At 42.8% G+C, this 21,370-nt stretch overlaps 1 protein-coding gene across 1 annotated transcript in view; it reads left to right on the top strand.

The window, feature by feature from the left end:
• Positions 1 to 68: 68 nt before the first annotated feature.
• Positions 69 to 21,370, top strand: part of kiaa0586 (KIAA0586 ortholog) — a 551,477-nt gene continuing 530,175 nt past the window's right edge. Inside the window, exons 1-2 of the mRNA XM_072267986.1 lie at positions 69 to 758; positions 2,703 to 2,785. Of these exons, the coding sequence (XP_072124087.1) occupies positions 545 to 758; positions 2,703 to 2,785 (297 nt within the window). The 5' untranslated portion in view covers positions 69 to 544. The remainder of the gene's footprint in view (positions 759 to 2,702; positions 2,786 to 21,370) is intronic.

Genomic DNA, 21,370 nt, shown 5'->3' with positions numbered 1-21,370 from the left:
TAACTGGTGGATGATGGAAAGTCACTTTTGAGTCAGGGAGTAACTTTACGTCAGGTTCAAGACCCGGATGCGGCGCGAGACTTTTTTTGAATGTTAATCCCGATCTTCAGCCCAACTGCAGCAGCGGGCAGAAAGGTCTGGCCTTAGCCCCCGGGACTTCACATTGAGGTGGCTGCCCGAGCTGCAGAGAACGATCCGGGACCTAAAAGTGAGGTGCGGCGGTGGTGCTGTCCGAAACGCAGAGAAAAACCCCGCTCTGGGCTGACTGGGCGGAGAGTGTCTATTCCCTGGGCAACGGGGACGGGATGAGCACAGCAACTTCACGAAGCTCTTGGTGGGTTGCTGTAATTGAGAGAAAACTTGCCTCCCGACGCATTTAACAGTCAGCTGGGTACAATGCACTCATTTTGAAACTGCGGTCGTGTAACGCTGAGGAGCGGGAAGAAATCGCTGGGACGCGGGACCCGGCAGGTTTTACCTTGGATCCCATAGAGCCTATGAACGCATATCCACAGCCAAAGGAACTGGATGCTGACAAGGGCAAATGGCGAAGGTATTTGAAGAAAATCGCACCTTCCCTTTTCGGACTGTGAGCGGAGTCCAAACTTCGGCAAAAAACTTATGTCGAGTTACTTCTCCGCAGCATGCGGAGGACTTTGTTTACATCCCACCGGCTCTGCCAGAAAATAAAGCAAGCTTTGAACTTTTAGCACCAGCTGCAGATGTGTCAGAAGGAGGAGGAGGAGGATTTTCTGAAGGTTAATAACAATTCTTCACTTAATGTGTTAGCTTGGATAATTTGGTAAAATGTAAAACATAGAACGACATCCAGTGATTGATTTGCACGATGGGTGATAGTCAGTATACAAGTGTAGTTATTTTGTAACTTGTTATCAGTATTGTCATGTCGGAATTTTCAAGTTTTGCAGTGTGGCAAAATTGATGTTAAAGGTATTCATAAACATACCTGAAGCAATAAGTTATTGATTTGATATTTGCTGATAAATTCCCCAACCTCTGGGGTTATCACTTCATTAAATCTAAAGTTTTCAATAGGATAAGGCAAAGATCAATATCTACTAAAAAGCAAACACATATTTTCCAGCAACACACATAAAAGTTGCTGGTGAATGCAGCAGGCCAGGCAGCATCTCTAGGAAGAGGTGCAGTCGACGTTTCAGGCCGAGACCCTTCATCAGGACATATTTTCCAGTCTTGAAGATGACGTGGTGGAAGTAGGGAAAAGCTTGTAAGGATTAATCCTGTAGCCTCAGACTTGAGGGACTGTCATGCTATTGAAAAGCCAATCTTCATCTTAACACCATTGATCTGTCTTACATAAAACACTATAATCAGGAACAGGGTTTTCAACCCACAATGTGTATACCAATCTTTGTCATTGAAGTCTAACCCAATGTTGTTTGCTCCATATCCTTCAATATTGTGAAATAAATCTGTTTCAGATTTTAAAATGTTAAGATGTGGTGACTAGAACATTCTAGGTAGTTATGGTGTAATCCAAGTGAAACTGCCCAGTTGGAAATTACTAGAATGATCATTGTTTTATATTTTACATTTCTTCTTGTGACTAAAATTCTTTAAAAAATTTTTATTGATAATCTGCTTACATACATAGCTTATAATCTCTTAAAACATCTACCTCTTCACCATAATTATTTTATCACCTGCTCTACAATTAAAAAAAGCCAGGAGAGAAAAGATGAAATATGAAGATAAGCTAGCCAATAATATAAAAGAGGATACCCAAAGTTTTTACAAATATATAAAGAGTAAAAGAGAGACGAGATTAGATATCAGACTGCTGAAAGATGATGCTGGAGAGATAGAAATGAGGAACAAAAAAATGGCGGACTTTGAACTTTGGTTTCATTTCTCATCCGTGCAGCATTACTGGTGTCATACAAGGAGAAATCCTCGATCATATCCTGCATTCTCTTATTTTCCTTCTGTTCTACCTCAGTGTACTTATTTACAGAGTGAGCTGCCAAGTGGCATACAAACAAAAGCTTTGCACTGTATCTTGATATACATGACAATATTAAACCAATTATCAATTCTTCCTAGCTTCCAGTGGTCCCCTGCAGCTAACCTGAAAATGCAGCTACTGTTTCATTGTGCACTTTTTTTGTATTATCATCCAGCTCTATTTCATTGCCATCTGGCTCCTCCATTAATTGTATATTTTCAGATTAGGTGAGCAAATATCCTCACCAGGCAAATACTATAAAGACTAAAAGCATTGTATTTGCTCCAGCATAAAATCTTTTCCATGGCACCAATTTCTTATCTCTTTCACTGGGATTCTCTGAAACTCAGCTAATCTCTGTCTATTCTTTGATATTCTATTCAACTTTAAGATGAGCTTTTGCACTATAAGAAGAAAAGTTGTAACGTAGTCCTGTTATAGGAATTTCTACTTTAGAAAACATTCTTTGAGATATGGTCTTTTACTGTTAATTGGACTCTAATACACTATTTGGATTCTAATGAAACAATAGTATATGGTTTTGTTAGGTTTGTTTTAATTATATCTTGGACTAAAGAAAAAACTTCAAGTGTGCGTAATTTTTGAAAGCTTATTCCTTGTATCTGGTTTTTGTGGATTTTTAAAATTAAATTTAAGATTTGCAACTCTTTTGTGAGGATTGTACACAATCTTATTTGCAATTATTTGATTTCAGTGCATGATTTGTCCAGAACAAAATCAACTAGTCAGCGGGCACAAGGAGAAGGTGGATGTGACCATTACAAGTCATCTCAATGGGTAAAAAAAATCTTATTTTATTACCATTGCAATGACAGCTGTGCTATTTTGCAGTTTTCATAAGGGGCTTTACTTTTCTACGTTGTTTGGTCATATACACTAATATCTCTTGATTGAAAATTCTTGATAATTTTACGTAAATTAAGTGAAAGTGTACTGTTTCAGCTTAGACGAATGACAACAACTTGTATGTTTAGTTTATGTTTAGTTTGGTGTTGACAGGAGGAAATAAGAAATAAAGGAGGAGAATTAAAATTAAATTGTGTGACTGCCATTTTTGCTCAGCAAATTGGCAAATTGGTTTATTATTGTCACATGCACTAGGTTACAATGAAAAACTTGTCTTGCATATTGTCCATACAGATCATTTCATTATGATAGTGCATTGAGTTAGCACAAGGTAAAACAATAACAGAGTGCAGAATAAGGTCATAAGACACAGGAGCAGAATTCAGCCATTCAGCCCATCGAGTCTGCTCCATCATTTGATCATGGCTGATTTACTTTCCATCTCAACCCCATTTTTCTGCCTTCTCTCAAGAATCAAGAATCTATCGACCTCTACTAAATATACCCTGTGATTTGGCCTCCATAGCCATCTGTGGCAGTGAATTCCACAGATTCACCACCCTCTGGCTAAAGAAATTCCTCCTCACCTCTGTTCTAAAGGTACATCCTTGTATTCTGAGGCTGTGCTCTTTTGTCCTAGACTTCCCCCACTATAGGAAACATCCTCTCCATGTCCACTCTATCTAGACTTTCAATATTCAATGAGCTCTCCCCTCCTAACACCTTATTCTTGTCATAAAGTGTTATAGTTACAGAGAGTGCACTGCATGGAGTTAATATGGTGGAGGGTCACATTGAGGTAGACTGTGGGTCAAGAATCCATCTTTCTGTACTAGGGAACCATTCAATAGTCTTATAACCACAGGATAAACACTGTCTTTGAGCCAGTGATACATGTTTGCATGTTTTTCTAAGCAAAGGACCATTGCACTGAAGCCATAATGGACGTTCAACAGATCAGTCAGTACCTGGGCAGTGAGAGAATGGTGGCAAGAATGAAACTTTGTGGGATCATAAAGATTAATAGTTAATACCATGAGCTAATATAGATCAACAAAGATGGGCAATAATTGTGTGGAACTTTGTAATATAATATGCTTTATGGGTGAGAAGGTGAGCTAATATTTTGGAAGGTAGGGTAGCTGGCCAAGAAATTATCAGAGTAGTCAAGTATGGAAATGACAAAAGCAAGGCAGAGTAATATCAGCTTTGGCAGGTGAAGTGGTAGATGATATGAAAGTGGAGGTAGATTGTCTTGTGCTGGGTTAGATATGAGATAAAAAATTTAACTTGTTGTCAAAAAGATTGTTGAAGTGGTGAGTGTTCCTTCTCAGTTCAAGTAGTGACAGGCACCCCAGACAAAATGGATTGACTGCAAGAATAGAGTTAATGAGGGAGATGGGAGATGGTGCCTTTTGTCCTGTTATTAACCAGGTGTCTTACAAATTTTGTAAAGTTGGGTTGAAGGGGTACCTGACAACCTAGGCAAAGGTGGTTCGAATCAAGTGTTGGAGAGTTATGACTTGGATCTTCAATTTTTTACTAAGCTGTCTGTTCCCCTGCCAAATTAGAATGTTTTTAGAGTATGATTGTGGGTAATAGTTGGCATCTATGTCTGGAGTCAAGGTTCTGCAATTTGTTCCAATTTGTTTTCCTTTTAAGGTGGTCTTTAAGTCCCAGCTCAGTGTTTGAACTTTGAATGGATATCTTATTCCATTTGTTACATGGTTTGTAACTTCTCTGTGAGGTGCCTGGAACGTTTTTCTTGTGTGTTAAAGTTACTTTATAAATGCAAATATCCATCGTAAAAGATACTTTATATGGTTGTATATAGTTGTTCTTGCTGTATAATGCATAGCCAGGAAAATATAGGCCACAACTTTTAGTTGATAAAATTAACTTAGTTAACAAATAAATTAGTTAATAATAACCACATTTGCATGGTTCAACATTAAACATTCTGATCCTTAGATCTTATATCGTTTCTCACTATCACCTTGATCTCATCTTTAATTAAGAGTGCTACCCCACCTCCCTTACCTTCAGAATCAGAATCAGGTTTATTATCACCGGCATGTGACGTGAAATTTGTTAACTTAGCAGCAGCAGTTCAATGCGATACGTTATCTAACAGAGAGAGAGAAAAAAATATAATAATAAATAAAATAAAACATAATAAATAAACAAGTCCTGACGAAGGGTCTCGACCCGAAACGTCGACTGTACCTCTTCCTAGAGATGCTGCCTGGCCTGCAACTTTGATGTGTGTTGGTTAAATAAACAAGTAAATCAATTATGTATATTGAATAGATTATTTTAAAAAAATATGCAAAAACAGAAATACAGTCGGCCCTCCTTATCCGCGAGGGATACCAAAATATGCGGATGCTCAAGTCCCTTATTCAACCTGTCTCAATGTGGTGGACCAAAGGACCCAGCGGAACCCCAGACCTTATTTAACCTGTCTCAGTGCGGTGGACATTAGGAGCTCTGAATCCGCAGTGTTTCTGTTCACGAAAATAATCACGATCACGATTGAAAATAAGATGGAAATAATAAAGCGATCAGAAAGGGTTGAAACGCCATTGGTCATTGGAAAAGTGTTAGGCTACAGTCGGTCAACGATTGGAACAATTTTAAAGGATAAAGTGAGAAAGGCCCTGCCCCGATGAAAGCTACAATTATTAGTAAGCAACGCAGTGGTTTAATTATTGGGGTTTCGGGTTTTTGGGGTTTTGATCCTCCACATCAACCCAACATAGATGGAGAATGTGCTCGGGAGCGGTCTGTCACTGGATCGAACTTGGCAACTTCCATTCCCCAGCCCGGCGCTGAAACATAGGTTTCTTAAGTGTTTTATATGCATAGAAAGGTAAAATATATACTATATACTAAGACAAACATTTGACTAACTGACACTAAATAATACCAGATGTAGCTGTTCCAACTTACTTAGTAAGAGAACTTCCGTTTTTTTTTCGATCCCGATCCACGATAACCTACACACATCCTCCCGTATACTTTAAATCATCTCTAGATTACTTATAATACCTAATACAATGTAAGTGCTATGTAAAGTAGTTGTTATACTGCATTGTTTAGGGAATAATGACAAGAAAAAACGTCTGTACATGCTTGAACAACAAGTGCTGGAAGAGCACTTCCGGGTTTTCTGGATTCGTGGTTGGTTGAATTCGCGCATGTGGAACTCGCAGATAAGGAGGGCCGACTGTACTGTATATTAAAAAAGTGAGGTAGTGTCCAAGGGTTCAATGTCCATTTAGGAATCGGACGGCAGACGGGAAGAAGCTGTTCCTGAATCGCTGAGTGTGTGCCTTCAGGTTTCTGTATCTCCTACCTGATGGTTACGTGAGAAAAGTGCATGCCCTGGGTGCTGGAGGTCTTTAATAATGGACCCTGCCTTTCTGAGACACTGCTTCCTAAAGATGTCCTGCATACTTTGTAGGCTAGTGCCCAAGATGGACCTGACTAGATTTACAACCTTCTGCAGCTTCTTTCAGTCCTGTGCAGTAGCCCCTCCATACCAGACAGTGATGCAGCCTGTCAGAATGCTCTCCACGGTGCAACTATAGAAGTTTTTGAGTGTATTTGTTGACATACCAAATCGCTTCAAACTCCTAATAAAGTATCGCCGCTGTCTTGCCTTCTTTATGACTACAGGCAGTCCCGGGGTTACGAACGAGTTCCGTTCCTGAGTCTGTCTTTAAGTTGGATTTGTACGTAAGTCGGAACAGGTACATCCGGTATTATTTAGCGTCAGTTAGTCAAACATTTGTCTTTGTATATAGTATATATTTTACCTTTCTATGCATATAAAACACTTAAGAAACGTATGTATTTCAAAAATTAAATCAGTGCGTTGCTTAGTAATGATTGTATTTTTCATTGGGGCAGGGCCTTTCACATGCTCCATTATTCTCACTTTATCTTTTATCCTTTAAAATTGTTCCGATTGTCGACCGACTGTAGCTTAATACTTTTCCAATGACCGATGGTGTTTCATCTCTTTCCGATCGCTTTATTATTTCCACTTTATTTTCAATCATGATCGTTTTCCATCAACGGAACAGAAACACTGTGGATTCAGCTCCCCTGGGTCCTAAAGTCCACTAGCACTGAAACAGATTAAATGGGACAAGTGGGGGCGGTGCTGACTGGAAAAGGGTGGATAGGGTGAATCTTGCTAAGAAAAATTTAAGCCAAATACAAGGTTACACACTCAACACAGTGTTAATGGCAATGACTTAAAATGGCGGACGGCATCATGATCCGACTTAAAATGGCGGATGGTGTTCTCCTTCCTCTGTTTGTAAGTACGAGTTGTTCATAAGTCAGACGCTTGTAACTCGGGGTCTGCCTCTACATCAATATGCTGGGACCAGGTTAGATCCTCAGAGATCTTGACACCCAGGAACTTGAAGCTGCTCACTCCCTCTACTTCTTATCCTTCTATGAAGATTGGTACGTGTTCCTTCGTCTTACCCTTCCTGAAGTCCACAATCAGCTCTTTCATCTTACTGACGTTGAGTACCAGGTTGTTGCTGCGGCACTATTCCACTAGTTGGCATATCTCACTCCTATACGACCTCTCGTCACCACCTAAGATTCTCCCAACAATGGTTGTATCATCAGCAATCTTGCAGGTGGTGTTTGAGCTATGCCTAGCCACACAGTCACGTGTATACAGAGAGTAGAGCGGTGGGCTAAGCACACACCCCTGAGGTGCGCTAGGTCCGCACAGACTGTGGTCTTCCGGTTAGGAAGTCAAGGATCCAATTACAGAGGGAGGTACAGCGGCCCAGGTTCTGCAACTTCTCAATCAGGGTTGTGGGAATGATGGTATTAAATGCTGAGCTATAGTTGATGAACAGCATCCTGATGTAGGTGTTGTGTTGTCTAGGTGGTCTATAGCTGGGTGAAGAGCCATGGAGATTGCTTCTGCTGTTGACCTGTTGTGACAATAGGCAAATTGCAATGGGTCCAGGTCCTTGCTGAGGCAGGAGTTCAGTCTAGTCATAACCAAACTCTCAAAGCATTTCATCACTGTGGATGTGAGTGCTACCTGGCGATAGTTGTTAAGACAGCCCACATTATTCTTCTTTGACACTGGTATAATTGTTGCCTTTTTAAAGCAAGTGGGAACTTCTGCCCGTAGCAGTGAGAGGTTGAAAATGACCTTGAATACTCCGCTAGTTGGCTGGCACAGGTTTTCAAAGCCATACCAGGTACTTCATTGGGACCTTCTGCCTTGCGAGGGTCCACTGTCTTTAAAGACAGTCTAACATCGGCCTCTGCGACAGAGGTCACAGGGTCATCAAGTGCAGCAGGGATCTTCACAGCTGAGATGTGTTCTGCCTTTCAAAGCGTGCATTGAGGGCATTGAGTTCATCTGGTAGTGAAGCATCGCTGCCATTCATGCTATTGGGTTTCACTTTGTAGGAAGTAATGTCTTTCAAACCCTGCCAGAGTTGTCGTGCATCTGATAACGCCTCCAACCTTGTTCAAGGTTGTCCCTTCACCCTTGAAATAGCCTTCTGCAAATCATACCTGGTTTTCTGGTACAGGCCTGGGTTGCCGGACTTGAATGCCACAGATCTAGACTTCAGCAGACAACGTACCTCCTGGTTCATCCACGGCTTTTGGTTTGGGAATGTACAGTAAGTCTTTGTAGGCACACACTCATCCACACAGATTTTAATGAAGTCGATAACAACTGCAGCATATTCAGCCAGATTCAAAGATGAATCTTTGAATACAGTCCAGTTCACCGATTCAAAGCAGTCCTGTAGGCACTCCTGTGCTTCCCTTGTCCAAACCTTCTTGGCCCTCACTGCTGGTGCTGTGGTCTTCAGTCTCCGCCTATACTCAGGGAGTAGAAGTACAGCTAGGTGATCAGACTTACCAAAGTGAGGGCCTGGAATAGCACTGTAGGCGTTCTTGATGGTGGTGTAACAATGGTCCAGTGTGTTGTTTCCTCTGGTTTTGCAAGTAATCTGTTGATGGTAATTGCTTAGTGATTTTTTTCAGACTAACCTTGTTAAAATCTCCCAAAACGATGGTGAAGGCATTAGGGTGCGCTGTTTCGTGCATGTTGATCCCATTGCTTAGATCATCCAAAGCCTGCTTGACATTGGCCTGAGGTGGAATGTAAACAACTACCAGAATGACCCCAGTGAATTCCCGTGGTAAGTAAAAAGGACGACGCTTTACTGCTAGATATTCCAGGTCTAGTGAGCAGAATTGGGACAGCACTGATATATTTGTGCACCAAGAAGAGTTGATCATGAGGCATACACCTCCACCTCTGCTTTTGAGAGACTCTATCGATCTATCCTGACGGTGTATAGTAAACCTGTCGATCTGAATCGCTGCATCGAGTATGGAAGGGAAGATCCCTGCTGCACCTTGGATATTTAATTCCCAATCCTGACCGCCCTGCAGCCACAGTTCTGTAATGGCCACTAAATCACACGCCCTTGTGCTGATTTGTGCCACAAGTTCACTGACCTTGTTTCGAATACCACGGGCATTCAAATCAAGTGCCCTTACACTCATTGTACTTTAAAAATCTTGTAATCTTGTACTCCCTTGCACTTGACTTTTCTTCACTCCACTCTTACTTTCCTCTTTTTTATCTTTTGTTTTTTCTTTATGTTTATCTACACTTTTCTACTTTACTTCTCCAATCTATTGAACCCATTCCCCCTACTATTTAGTTTAAAGCCCTATCCACAGCCCTAGTTATGCAATTCACCAGGATCCAGGTCCCATCATGGTTCAGGTGGAGCCCATTCCATTGGTACAGCTCCCTCCTTTTCCAATACTGATGCCAATTCCCCGTGAATTCAAACCCACTTCTCTCACACCAATCCTTGAGCCACGCATTTAACTCGCAAATCTTCTTGACATGCCAATTTGCACATGGCTCAGGTAGTGATCTAGAGATTACCACCTTTTTGGTTCTGCTTTTTAATTTAGTCCTTAGCTGCCTAAATTTCCTAAGCAGAACCTTTTCCCTCATTCTACCTGTGTCATTGGTCCCACATGTACCACGACAACTGGATTTTTCCCTTCCCGCTGCAAATCCCTCTGCAGGTCAGATAAGATGTCCCGAACCCAGGCACCAGGCAGGCAACACAGCCTTCAGGACGCTCTATCCTTGCAACAGAGAATTCTGTCTATTTCCCTGACTATGCTATCCCCAGTTACCACTACATTTCTCTTCTCTCTTCCCCCCTTGAATCACTCCCTGAACTATGGTGCCACAGTTAGGTTGCTCATCCTTCCTACAGCCCCAACTCTCATCCACACAAGGAACAAGAATCTCAGACTTGTTGGACAAGCTCAAGGGCTGAGGCTCCTCCAGCGCTGTCTCTTGGATCCCAGTACCCTCCCCACTCACAGTCACACCCTCTTGTCCCTGACCACAGACCGAATTTGAGGCAGCTAATCTAATGGCTGTGACTACCTCCTGAAACAGAGAATCGAGGTAACTCTCCCCCTTCCTGCCACAGTGTTTGAAGCTCATAATCCAGGTCTTCAACTTTGAGCCTGAGTTCTTGACAAGCCAACACTTGCTGCAGATGTGGTCACCAGGAACCACAATGGGGTCCACCAGCTTCCATATCATGTAGCTGCAGCACATCACCTGATCCTGCGTCATCCCTTTATTTAATTAGCTGCAATTTAGTGTCTCTTTTTTCAACCACTACAAAAGCCTTACCTGCTACTTACTTGTGCCTCCTTGCTGAAGCCTCTTGAGCCAAAGCCTCAAGTTCCCACTCCTACACTGGTCCACTCACACAATGGCTGCTCTGCTTTGACCCTGCTTTACTTTTATTTACTCCTGCTAATGAATCGCAAATCGATTGGTCCACCACTAATGCACCAAGCCCTGTGAAACGCTTCTGTTTTGAACTCTTCTCCCCGACCTCTGTGCAGCTCTCTCTCTGTGAATCAGTTGGTCTGACTCTAATGCGCTAAGCCCCGTGAAACACTCCTTTTTAAAATTCTTATGCCTGACCTGTGCGAAGCGCTCCCTCTCCCTCTCCCTCTCCCTCTCCCTCTCCCTCTCCCTCTCCCTCTCCCTCTCCCTCTCCCTCTCCCTCTCCCTCTCCCTCTCCCTCTCCCTCTCCCTCTCCCTCTCCCTCTCCCTCTCCCTCTCCCTCTCCCTCTCCCTCTCCCTCTCCCTCTCCCTCTCCCTCTCCCTCTCCCTCCCCCCCGCCCCGAATTGATTGCTTTGCCACTAATGCTTATTATTTCAAAATCTTTTATTCCTCTCCAAGATTTATGCCTGCTAGTTTTAAATGCATCTATGGCAGGTCACCCCTCAGTCTCTCGTGCTCCAAGGAAAGCATACCAGTTTGTTCTCATAATGTAAATAGTCCATCCCAGGCAACATCCTGGTGACTTTCTCTGCATCCTGTCAGGTGCAATCATGTGTTTATTATAATGTAGTGACCAGAAATGCACATGATATTCTCTGTGGATTGTCACCTTTTCGTGGTGGAGAGGCTTGTGTGGTCCTGAGATCCTGAGAGCAATGCCTCTGGAGCTATGCTCCTGGTAGGGTCACCCATGGTGGTATGGTCGAGGGTGAGGTCCCTGACAAAGAACAATCCAACCAAGACCTCAACGGTGGAACAGGCGGATGAAGTTACTTCGAACTCAATGGCTGTGAAGGCAGATGAAGGCTGCAACAAATCCGTCAGCTCCAATCATCGTTGTTTCCATGTCATTGGAATCAGTTGGTTGATTTGTGAAGTATCGTGTGCTTCTTGGAGTGCAACATCAAGTACACATTAAACAAATACATGCACAGGCGTCTTTGCTCTGTGGGCCACTTCTTCAAGTCTTTCGGTGATCGGGCGATGGTGACAGGAGCAGGCAGTGTGATACTTGAGAGCCCATAAGTAAATCAACAGAACGAAGACCTTCATCCTCGACCTCGAGGGATAGCCATGACAACGACGATTCCGATTACAGCCTAACCTTGTTTATAAAGCTGTACCATAACCTCTTTACTCATAATCTAATCTAATTTTAAGTCACATCTAATGGCAAGTATCCCAGATGCCTTCTCTACCACTTTTTCTACCAGTGCTTCCACCTTCAGGAATCTTTGGACTTGTATTCTAAGGTCCCTCAGTATTCCCTAATGCTCCTGCATTCTTTTGTTAAATGTTATTCTTATTGTTCCTTGGTGCTTCTGCTCGTACTTATGAGGACTAAGTCCTGCCTGCCGTTCCTTTGTCCATCTTGCTAACCAGTATCATCCTAAAACTTACAACAATTCTCACTGTCAACAGAATTATCAATTTTCATGTCATCTACAAACTTATTAATCATTTGCCCTCATTAACAACCATATTGTTAATGCATATGAGACAACAATTGGAATTGGTTTGCTATTGTCACATGTACCAAGATGGAGTGAAACTTTTCTTGCTTGTTGTTCATGCAAATCAGATCTTTACAGTGCATTAAAGTAAAACAATAACATTGTAGAATAAAGTACAATCGTACCATTTCCTTTGGTATGTCATTGGTCATAGGCTTCCAATCACATAAGCAATCCTCTACCGTTAATCTCTATCTCCTGTGACTAAGCCAATACCGGATCCAGCTTTCCAACTTGTTCTGGATCCCATGGGCTCTAACCTTTTCGATTTGTCTCCCATGTTGGACCTTGTCCATGCCTTTACTGAAGTCCTCATCAAAACATGTTGTTACCTCTTTGAAAAATTTAATCACAGTAGACAAACAGGATTAAAAAATTCCATGTTGGATGTCTTTGATCCTCACTTTTCCAAGTGTAGAGTAATCCTGGTTCTCAGATTTTTCTCCAATAACTTTACAATGACTGAAATTAGACTGTAATTACTTGATTTATCCTTCTGGCCCTCTTGAATCTGTTGTCCTTCAGTCATCTAGCATTTTTCATGTTACTTACTGCCCACTACGCCACTTGGATTTACGGTGGCATGTAAGCCCTCCATCTCTGTCTGTCTGTCCTTCGCTATCTTCTCTATTGTGCCCCAGGGATCAGGATCCCCATTTTTGCCTCTACAGAAAAGCACCAAGTTGTCTTCAGTGTCTTGCTTTTCCTCTGTCCTTCAGGAGTTCAATAAAATGCTGTCTTGATGATGTGACCTCTCTTCTTATCCCATTTCCAACCCATATCCAGTGTTTCCTCATGATGATTGTGGCCATGTTCTCTTGCTGACAGTAAAGAGGAGTAGGGCATGGTTGGAGATATTTCTTAGCCAGAAAATACCGAGGATCTTCCAGAGGCTTGGAGTGTGGAATGACGGTAGCTTGGCAAGATCGATCTCTGTCATGCGCCAGCATTCTGACCTGTACAAGAGTGAGGACAGAACACAGCTCTAGTACAGCTTCACCATGGTGTTCACACTGTACTTGGTTGATCTCCGTCTGTTGCTATTGACCTGAAGATCAATGGGTGAATCTGCTGGTGCTGGGTAAGTTAATCCCATATGCCTTGACAGGAGGAGGAGACTTTACATTGAGGGTCGTGGTCTCAGTCTTTCTTTGGCTGACTCTGAGTCCAACCTGTACACAGGCATTGAGTTTTCTCTTGCATGTGCTGGTGTGTATGTGATAGTAATGTGAGATCATCCCAGAGCCAAGGTCTTCTCATGTTGTTTGCCTCATAACCCAGTCAATCACTAGGTTAAACAATATCACCAGTCTGTGCATGATGTTATGCAGTATGAAGATCTGGTCAGCACAGTCTCCTAAAGTCAGCTTGCTTCTTCCTCAGCACACACTAACAGTATCTGTAATCTGTTGGACAATGACTTTGGTGAGAATTTTAATGGGCAAAAGTTTGAAGCCACATTGGATCTTGCAATCATTTGGTGCTCCTTTCTTGGGGATCCTAACAATAACTCCCTTTGTCCAGTTCTTGAGTACTTGTCCTCATTCCCAAATTATAATAAACAGTGTTTGCAGGATGGGTGCTGCAACTTTTGGTTCAGTTTTGGACAGTTCGGCTTTCAAATTGTCATGTCTGATGAAGGGTCTCGGCCCGAAACGTTGACTATACTCTTTTTAATAGATGCTGCCTGGCCTGCTGAATTCCTTCAGTATTTTGTGTGTGTTGCTTGGATATCCTGGAGCTTTGCTGTTCTGTACTGATTTAATCGTAGCAACAATCTCTTCTTCCTTGGGTGGATCTGTGTTGATGCTAAAGTCCTCTGCTGCCTTTTGTACGTCAGATTCTTCCTGTGGTGGTGTCTATTCAAAAATATTCTGAATTACTTTGTCCATCTTACTTTTTGCTCTTTCTCAGTTGTCAAAAGCTGACCATTCTTACCTCTCATGGGCCCACTGGATCTGGTCTGGTACTTTCCACATACTAATTTTGAAATCTTGTGCATATTTCTATGATCACCTTGAATGGCTTCTGCTTTGGCCTTCCCTGTAAGGTCTTCCGTGTAGATGCTCTTACCTTTTTAACAAATTTCTTCACTTTGATGTTAGCTTCAGTATATGCTAGTTGAATTTTCACGTTAATTTGTGTTGACTTTGCCTCTAACACTTTATTCTTAATTTTCTGTCTTTCCTCTAAGGCTGTCCATGGTTCCTACTGTATCCACTCTTTGTTCTTTTTTCTAGCTCTGTATCCTAGACAAGCCTTGCTTCTATCCTTGAAGACTGTGGGAATCTGTTTCCACACTGTGTCTTTCTTGTCTACTGACGCATCCTTGTCAAGGTCTTGCAAGCCCTGAAATCTGTTCTTAAACTGAATAGTGAAAGCAGATCTCACACTGGTCTCACACCTTGAGCTTCTCAACATCGAAGTGTCTTTGTACATGTGTTCTGGTCCCAGTGCTTCTCAGTTTGAGTTTCATCACTGCTACAACGAGGTGGTAATCACTTCCTGTAACTGTTTCTGTCTTCACCTTTACATTCTGCAAGGATTGTCTCCACTTACCATTAGTCATGAAATAGTCCCTCTGAGGATCCCAGGTACTCACATTCAATTGACTGCTTTTCCCACCACATTCTATGCGCCACACTGTCTGCTATGAGGAGGTACTTGGTGTCCCTGTCCCAGTCGCTGCCTCAACTCTGGGATTCTCTCTGCCACCTGCAATGAACCTGTCTGATACTTTCAATCGACGGTTCTTTGCTCTTCTCATGTTCAGCAAGGATTTGAAGACTGTAGAACCTGCCACCTCCAATGCTGGCAGTGCCAGGTGTCCCCAGATCATGATCCCTGCAGCTGACTTCGATGGTTCCAATGATCCTGAGCAGATTAAGAACCCAGATTCCCCTGCCAACAGTGTGGGTTCGAACAATCCTGGACACCTTCAGAGTGCCTATTGTAAAACCTTTAACACCGATTCCAGCATGGACCTTAACCGACAGCACGTCCAGGCAGAGATTTTACGCACTGCCACTGGAACCCCAGTCTCCCCTTCCCCCACTGCTCCACACTCCCGTGTGTCTCAGGTCCCATTGTCAGCTGTTGGGTCCTCAGAGACTCTATCTTACTCCCACTCCACCTTCCCTGAACACCCCAACCCTCCCCTCTCCTTTGACACTACCAACCCTTTCCTCCCTCTGATTCCAGCTCTCATTCGTGCTGGGTCTTCACAATTCTCTCTGACCTTACCCTTTCTGATATAAAACAATCAGTCCTCAGTAAAGGCCTCACCTTTGTCCCCTTGCGCCCGCACTTCAGTGAGTTCTGTGCTCGCCATGACACTGACCCCTTCTGTTGCCTGTCTCTGTGCCTATCTCTTTGGCAAGGAGTTTCCAGCCTGCACTGATGACCCTTTTTCCCGTCTTCAATCCTCCTCCTCTTCCTGGATGTCCTGCTCTGGCTTTCTGCCTGCTTTTTATATTTTTTATTACTATCTGCCAACGGGACATCAACTGTCTTGACTTTGCCACTCCTCTCTCCAATTCTAACCACACTCCTTCTGAACATGCTGCTCTTTGCACTAATCCTAACCTCACCATTAAATCTGCAGATAAGGGAGGGTGCTGTAATGGTCTGAAGGACTGACCTCTACGTTGATGAGGCCAAGTGACAACTCTTAAGACTCCTCCTCTTACTTACCCCTCGAACAGGACCCCACTAAGGAGCACCAGGCTATTGTCTCCCCCACCATCATCAACGTTATTGACTCTGGGGATCTCCCATCCACTGCCACAAACCTCATGGTTCCCTTGCCTTGCACCTCCTGTTACTACCTCTTACCCAAGATCCATAAACCTGCCTGTCCAGGTAGACCTATTATTTCTGCTTGTATCTGCCCCACTGAACTTATGTCTGCATATCTCAACTATTTTATTCCCCCAGGTTCAGTCCGTTCCTATCTACATCTACCACATTTCACACGCTCTGGATCTTTTCAATGACTTCAAGTTCCTTGGCCCCCATCGTCTCATTTTCACCGTGGATGTTCACGCACCCCCCCCCCCCCCCCCCAGTCAGGAAGGCCTTAAAGCTGTCTGCTTCTGGATAACAGACCAAACCAGTTCCCTTACACCACCACTCTCCTCGATCTGGCAGAATTGGATACCCTCTATAATTTCTCCTTCAGCTCCTCCCACTTGCTTCAAACCAAAGGTGTACCCATGGGCACTTGCAAGGGTCACAGCTATGCTTGCCTTTTCATTAGCTATGTAGAACAGTCCACTTTCCAAGCCTACACTGGTATCGCTTCCCAACTCTTCCTATGACTGCATTGGTGCAGCTTCTTGCACCCATGCTGAGCTTGTCAGATTCATTAAATTTGCCTCTAATTTCCACCCTGCCCTCAAATTTACTTGGTCCATTTCCGACACCTCCTTCCTCTTTCTCAATCTCTCTGTCTCTATCTCTGGAGGCAGTCTATCTATTGATACCTTTTATAACCCACTGATTCTCACAGCTACCTGGACTATTCTTCTTCCTATCCTGTCCCTTGTAAAAATGCCATCCCATTCTCTTAGTTCCTCTGTCTCTGCTACATTTTTGCTCTCAGGATGAGGCTTTTCTTTCCAGAACAAATGGGATGTCCTCCTCCTTCAAAGAAAGTGATTTTCCTTCTTCCACCATCAATGATACCCTCACCTGCATCTCTTCCATTTCACGAATGTCTATCCTCCCACTGGCACACCAGGGATGGGGTTCCTCTTGTCCTCACCTACCATCCCACAAGATTCTGTGTACATCATATAATTCTCTGTAACTTCTGCTATCTCCAATGGGATTCCACCACCAAGCACATATGTCCTTCCGCAATCCCTTCCCCCACCAACTTTACACTTTCTGTAAGGACTGCTCCTTCAGCGACACCCTTGCACGTTCATCCCTTGCCACAGACCTCCCTCCTGGTACTCATCCTTGCAAGCAGAACAAGTACCACTCTTGTTTCTACGCTTCCTCTCTCACTAACATTCAGGGCTCCAAACAGTCCTTCTAAGTGAGGTGACACTTCACCTGTGAGTCTGTTGGGGTCATTTACTGTATTTGGTGCTCCCAGTGTGGCCTCCTGTATATCAGTGACACCCGACGTAGACTGGAAGACTACTGTCGAGAACCTACTGTTGACCAGATAAAGCAGGATCTCCTGGTAGCCACCTATTTCAATTTTATTTCCTATTCCTATTCCAAAATGTCACTCCATGGCCTCCTTTACTGCCCTGATGAGGCCACACAGGTTGGAGGAGCAACACCTTGTTCCTCTGGGTAGCCTCCAGCCTGAAGGCACGAACATCGATTTCTTAAACTTCTGGTAATTGCTCCCCACTTCCCTTACCATTCCCCATTCTTGTTTCTCCTTTTCACCTTATCTCCTTACCTGCCCATCATCTCCCTCTCATGATTCACCTCCTTCCCTTTCTTCCATGATCTTCTACTTCTATCAGATTCCCCCTCCTCCAGCCCTTTATCTCTTTCACAGATGGACTTCCCAGTGCTTAACTTCACCCCTACCTCCGCACCCAGTTTCACCCATCACCAACCACCTTGTATTTCTTCCTCCCCTCCCTCACCTTCTTACTCTGACTTCTCATCTTTTTTTCCAGTCCTGATTGTTAGAGTGACTTTTGGGTTCAGCACATTTACATTTAGCAAATGGCTACAGCCACCAATCTTCAAATCTGAATATGAATTGTAGATTTAATTTGAAGTGCAGCTCTGAACAAAGAGTTCCTAAAAGCCTTAAATCACAGACCAGATAATGCTAGTTAAAATTAATTTAGATGTTTGTGGTGTGGCTGTGAATTAGGAGGTGTGAAGTTTGTGTGTAGTTTCATGGAAAGCATTGTGGAAACATTTTAAATATGGAATTGCCCTTTGATGTTTAGCACATAAAATATCAAGCCCCACGTTGGGCCAGACAGACCTTTACCACTGAAAGCGTCTCATGATGCCTGATGTATCTTGTTTTGTGGAATAAAGAAGCTGCTTTGTATCTAACAGTATTTTTTCCAGTGACTTAATTCATGCAGCAAACCTGATGAAGGGTCTCGGCCTGAAACATTGACTGTTTAGTCTTTTCTGTAGATGCTGCCTGGCCTACTGAGTTCCTCCATCATTTTGTGTGTGTTGCTTGGTTTCCAGCATCTGCAGATTTTCTTGTGTTTATGATCAAATGGTTAATCTGGTTCTTGTCACAACCACTGGATGAGTATCATGTTAGTTTGTATATTTCATGGTGCAGAAAGGGGATCCCTTCTGTGATCAGATTGTTCATGGCACAGAATTCCACCAGTCTTCCATCATTGTTATTCATCATTCCACATCCATGAGTGCTCGTGATCTTAGTGAAGTGTATGTTGTTATTTCCCACTTTGGCAGTTAGATCTCCCATGACGATGATTATGTTATGGCATGGTTAACTCTACCTCAGATTGCAGGTGCTCGTAGAAGACATCCTTTTCTTCAATGTCACTATCATTAGTTGGAGCATAGCACTGGATCGCTCCCGTGTTTACTTGCTTCCCTTTCAGCCTACTTCCGCTCCAGCAAATACTTCTCAATGCATTTTTTCAAAATGACAACTACACCATCATGATGCTGACTGTCTTCCCTTCCTGAGATTAAAACCATTTCACCATTTGCTGCCTTTAGTTAGCCAGACCCTGTCATCTGCTTTCATTGACGCCCAGTATTTGTAGGTTGTAACAACACATTTCTGTAATTATTTGTGCTAACTTGGCGGTGTTGTACATGGTTCGTACATTCCAAAAACCAATCTTGGTCTTGATCTTGGTGCCATTTCGGGCTTCCTTCATCATGCCATTAGCTTCCTCTTGGTTTTCACTACTGTCAGCCATGCAAGTTCTGGGTGGAGACCTAGGCATACCATTACACACAGGTGTAGAAGGATTCTTCATTGCTGTTTCTGTAACAATTATTTTTGAACCAGTCAGGGTTGTTAGCCCTGAGTTGAGCACCCGAACCTGGAGGACCAGTGGACCATTCTTCGTCAGGCCTCTACTCTTTTACCTGTTTGGCATGGGTGACTTTACAAGTCCCTGACTCCAGCCAACAAAGCTCTCTGGGTCTTTCAGGCATTCAAGCCTTCAATCCTGCAAACAAATTTATGGTCCTCTTGGTGGTTCTTCCATGCAGTCAGCAAAGATTTAGAAACCTCTATCAGTGCCTCAGCTATCTCGTTCTTTGCAGTTTGAGATATATCTCAGTAGTCCCTGAGGATTTCTTGCTAATACTGTACCATTTTTGTACAGTTCCTTGAAAAAGTATTTTCACATTTTACTGTCTCATTATCTAAATTTAAAATGTATTGAAGTAGGAATTTTTGAGCTAATCAACAAAACACTGTGCATCATGCAAATCAAAAGAAAAATTTCAAAACCTGTCAACAATTTACTGAAAATTTAAAACCAAATTTATGAGGCTGAAAGAGTATTCATTCTCTTTGTAATTACTATGTTATCTTTTCTTAGTTGCAATACTATATATTACCTTACCAATTCAATCAATTTGTTGATGTAGAAAATTTGAGAATCACCTATTCACAATGAATTTGTAAGAATAAATACCCCTCTCTCTGTAAGGTCCAACAGACCAAACCAAAATGAAGACAAGAGCATTCAAGACAAGTCAGGAAAATGATCATAGAGAAGCAGTAATCTGGGGGAGGGTACAAGACCATCTCAAACGCACTGGGCATACCTTGAAGCTCAGTGCAGTCCATTGTGAAAAAGTGGAAAAAGTATGAAACCACAGCCACGCTGCCTAGGTCAGGCCGCTCCTCTAAACTTAGTTGCCTGAGAAGAATGGCACTTGTAAGAGAGGCTACAATGATGCCAACAGTCACTCTGAGTGAGCTGCAGAAGTCGGTGGCTGCAATTGGAGATGAAGTTCATGGCTCCACAATTTCTAAGGCCTTGCACATAAAGAGCACTTATTAAAGAGTGGCCAGGAAGAAGCCCTGGCTTTAAAAAAGCATATCTTTGCCCGTAAAGACTTTGCAAGCGTTACCAAAGATATAGTAAAGTGGAAGGAGGTCTTGTGGTCAGATGGGACTAAAGTGTAACTTTTTGGCCTCAACACTAAGCGATTGGTGGGGCACACATCTAATACTGCACATCAGCCAGGTAATACCATCCCTACTGTAAAGTATGGTGGAGGTAGCATCATGCTACGGGGATGCTTTTTAGCAACAAGGACTGGTAATCTGGTCAGGATTGATGTGAAAATGAATGCTGCTAACAACGGCAAGATCCTGGATAAAAACTTGCTAGCCTCTGCCAGAAAGCTTCAAATAAGGTGGAAGTTCGTCTTTCAGCAGGACAGTAACCCTAAGCACACTGCCAGAGGAAACGTGGAGTGGCTTTAACTGAAGAAAATTGATGTCCTTGATTGCCGTAGTCAGAGTTCTGACTTTAACCTAATTGAACATCTCTGGCGAGACTTCAAGATTGCTGTCCACTGCCACTCCCAATTAACTTGGCACAGCTTGAGCAATTTTGTAAGAAGGAATGGGCAATCTTGTTGCATCACATTGTGCGAAGCTTATAGAATCCTATCCAAAAGGGCTGTAATAGCTGCAAGAGTTGGTTTAACTAAGTGCTGAGGAAAGGGGGATGAATGCTTTTAAACTGTTGATATTTCAAATAAAATTTTAAAAATATTTTATATGCTTTGCAATTTTCCCTGTTTTTGTTTAGCTCTACTATGAGAAAAATGAACATGTGATTTACAAACAAATATTCTGATTGTAATACTCATTTATGTGAACAAAGGGTAGGAGGCTGAATATTTTTACATGGCACAGCATATTCTGGAATTTTGTTGTTTCTTCCTTCTCAGTCATCTCCAACTGCAGTGTCCTTTAGTGAAGAAAGATGAAAAGTATTCATGCAGAACCTTATCTGTGCCTTATGACTGGCATAGGGTTGGTCCACACTGGGTCCTAAAATTTTGTGATTATCTTCTTGCTGTTAATCTACTTATAAAATGATTTGGCCTTTTTCTTAATCTTGTCCACCAATGATATTTCA

This window comes from Mobula birostris, chromosome 1 (genome assembly GCF_030028105.1).
Source record: "Mobula birostris isolate sMobBir1 chromosome 1, sMobBir1.hap1, whole genome shotgun sequence".
NCBI classification, from domain to species: Eukaryota; Metazoa; Chordata; class Chondrichthyes; order Myliobatiformes; family Myliobatidae; genus Mobula; species Mobula birostris.
Note: the sequence above shows the minus strand (reverse complement) of the source record. Positions and strands in the feature narration are given on the sequence as shown.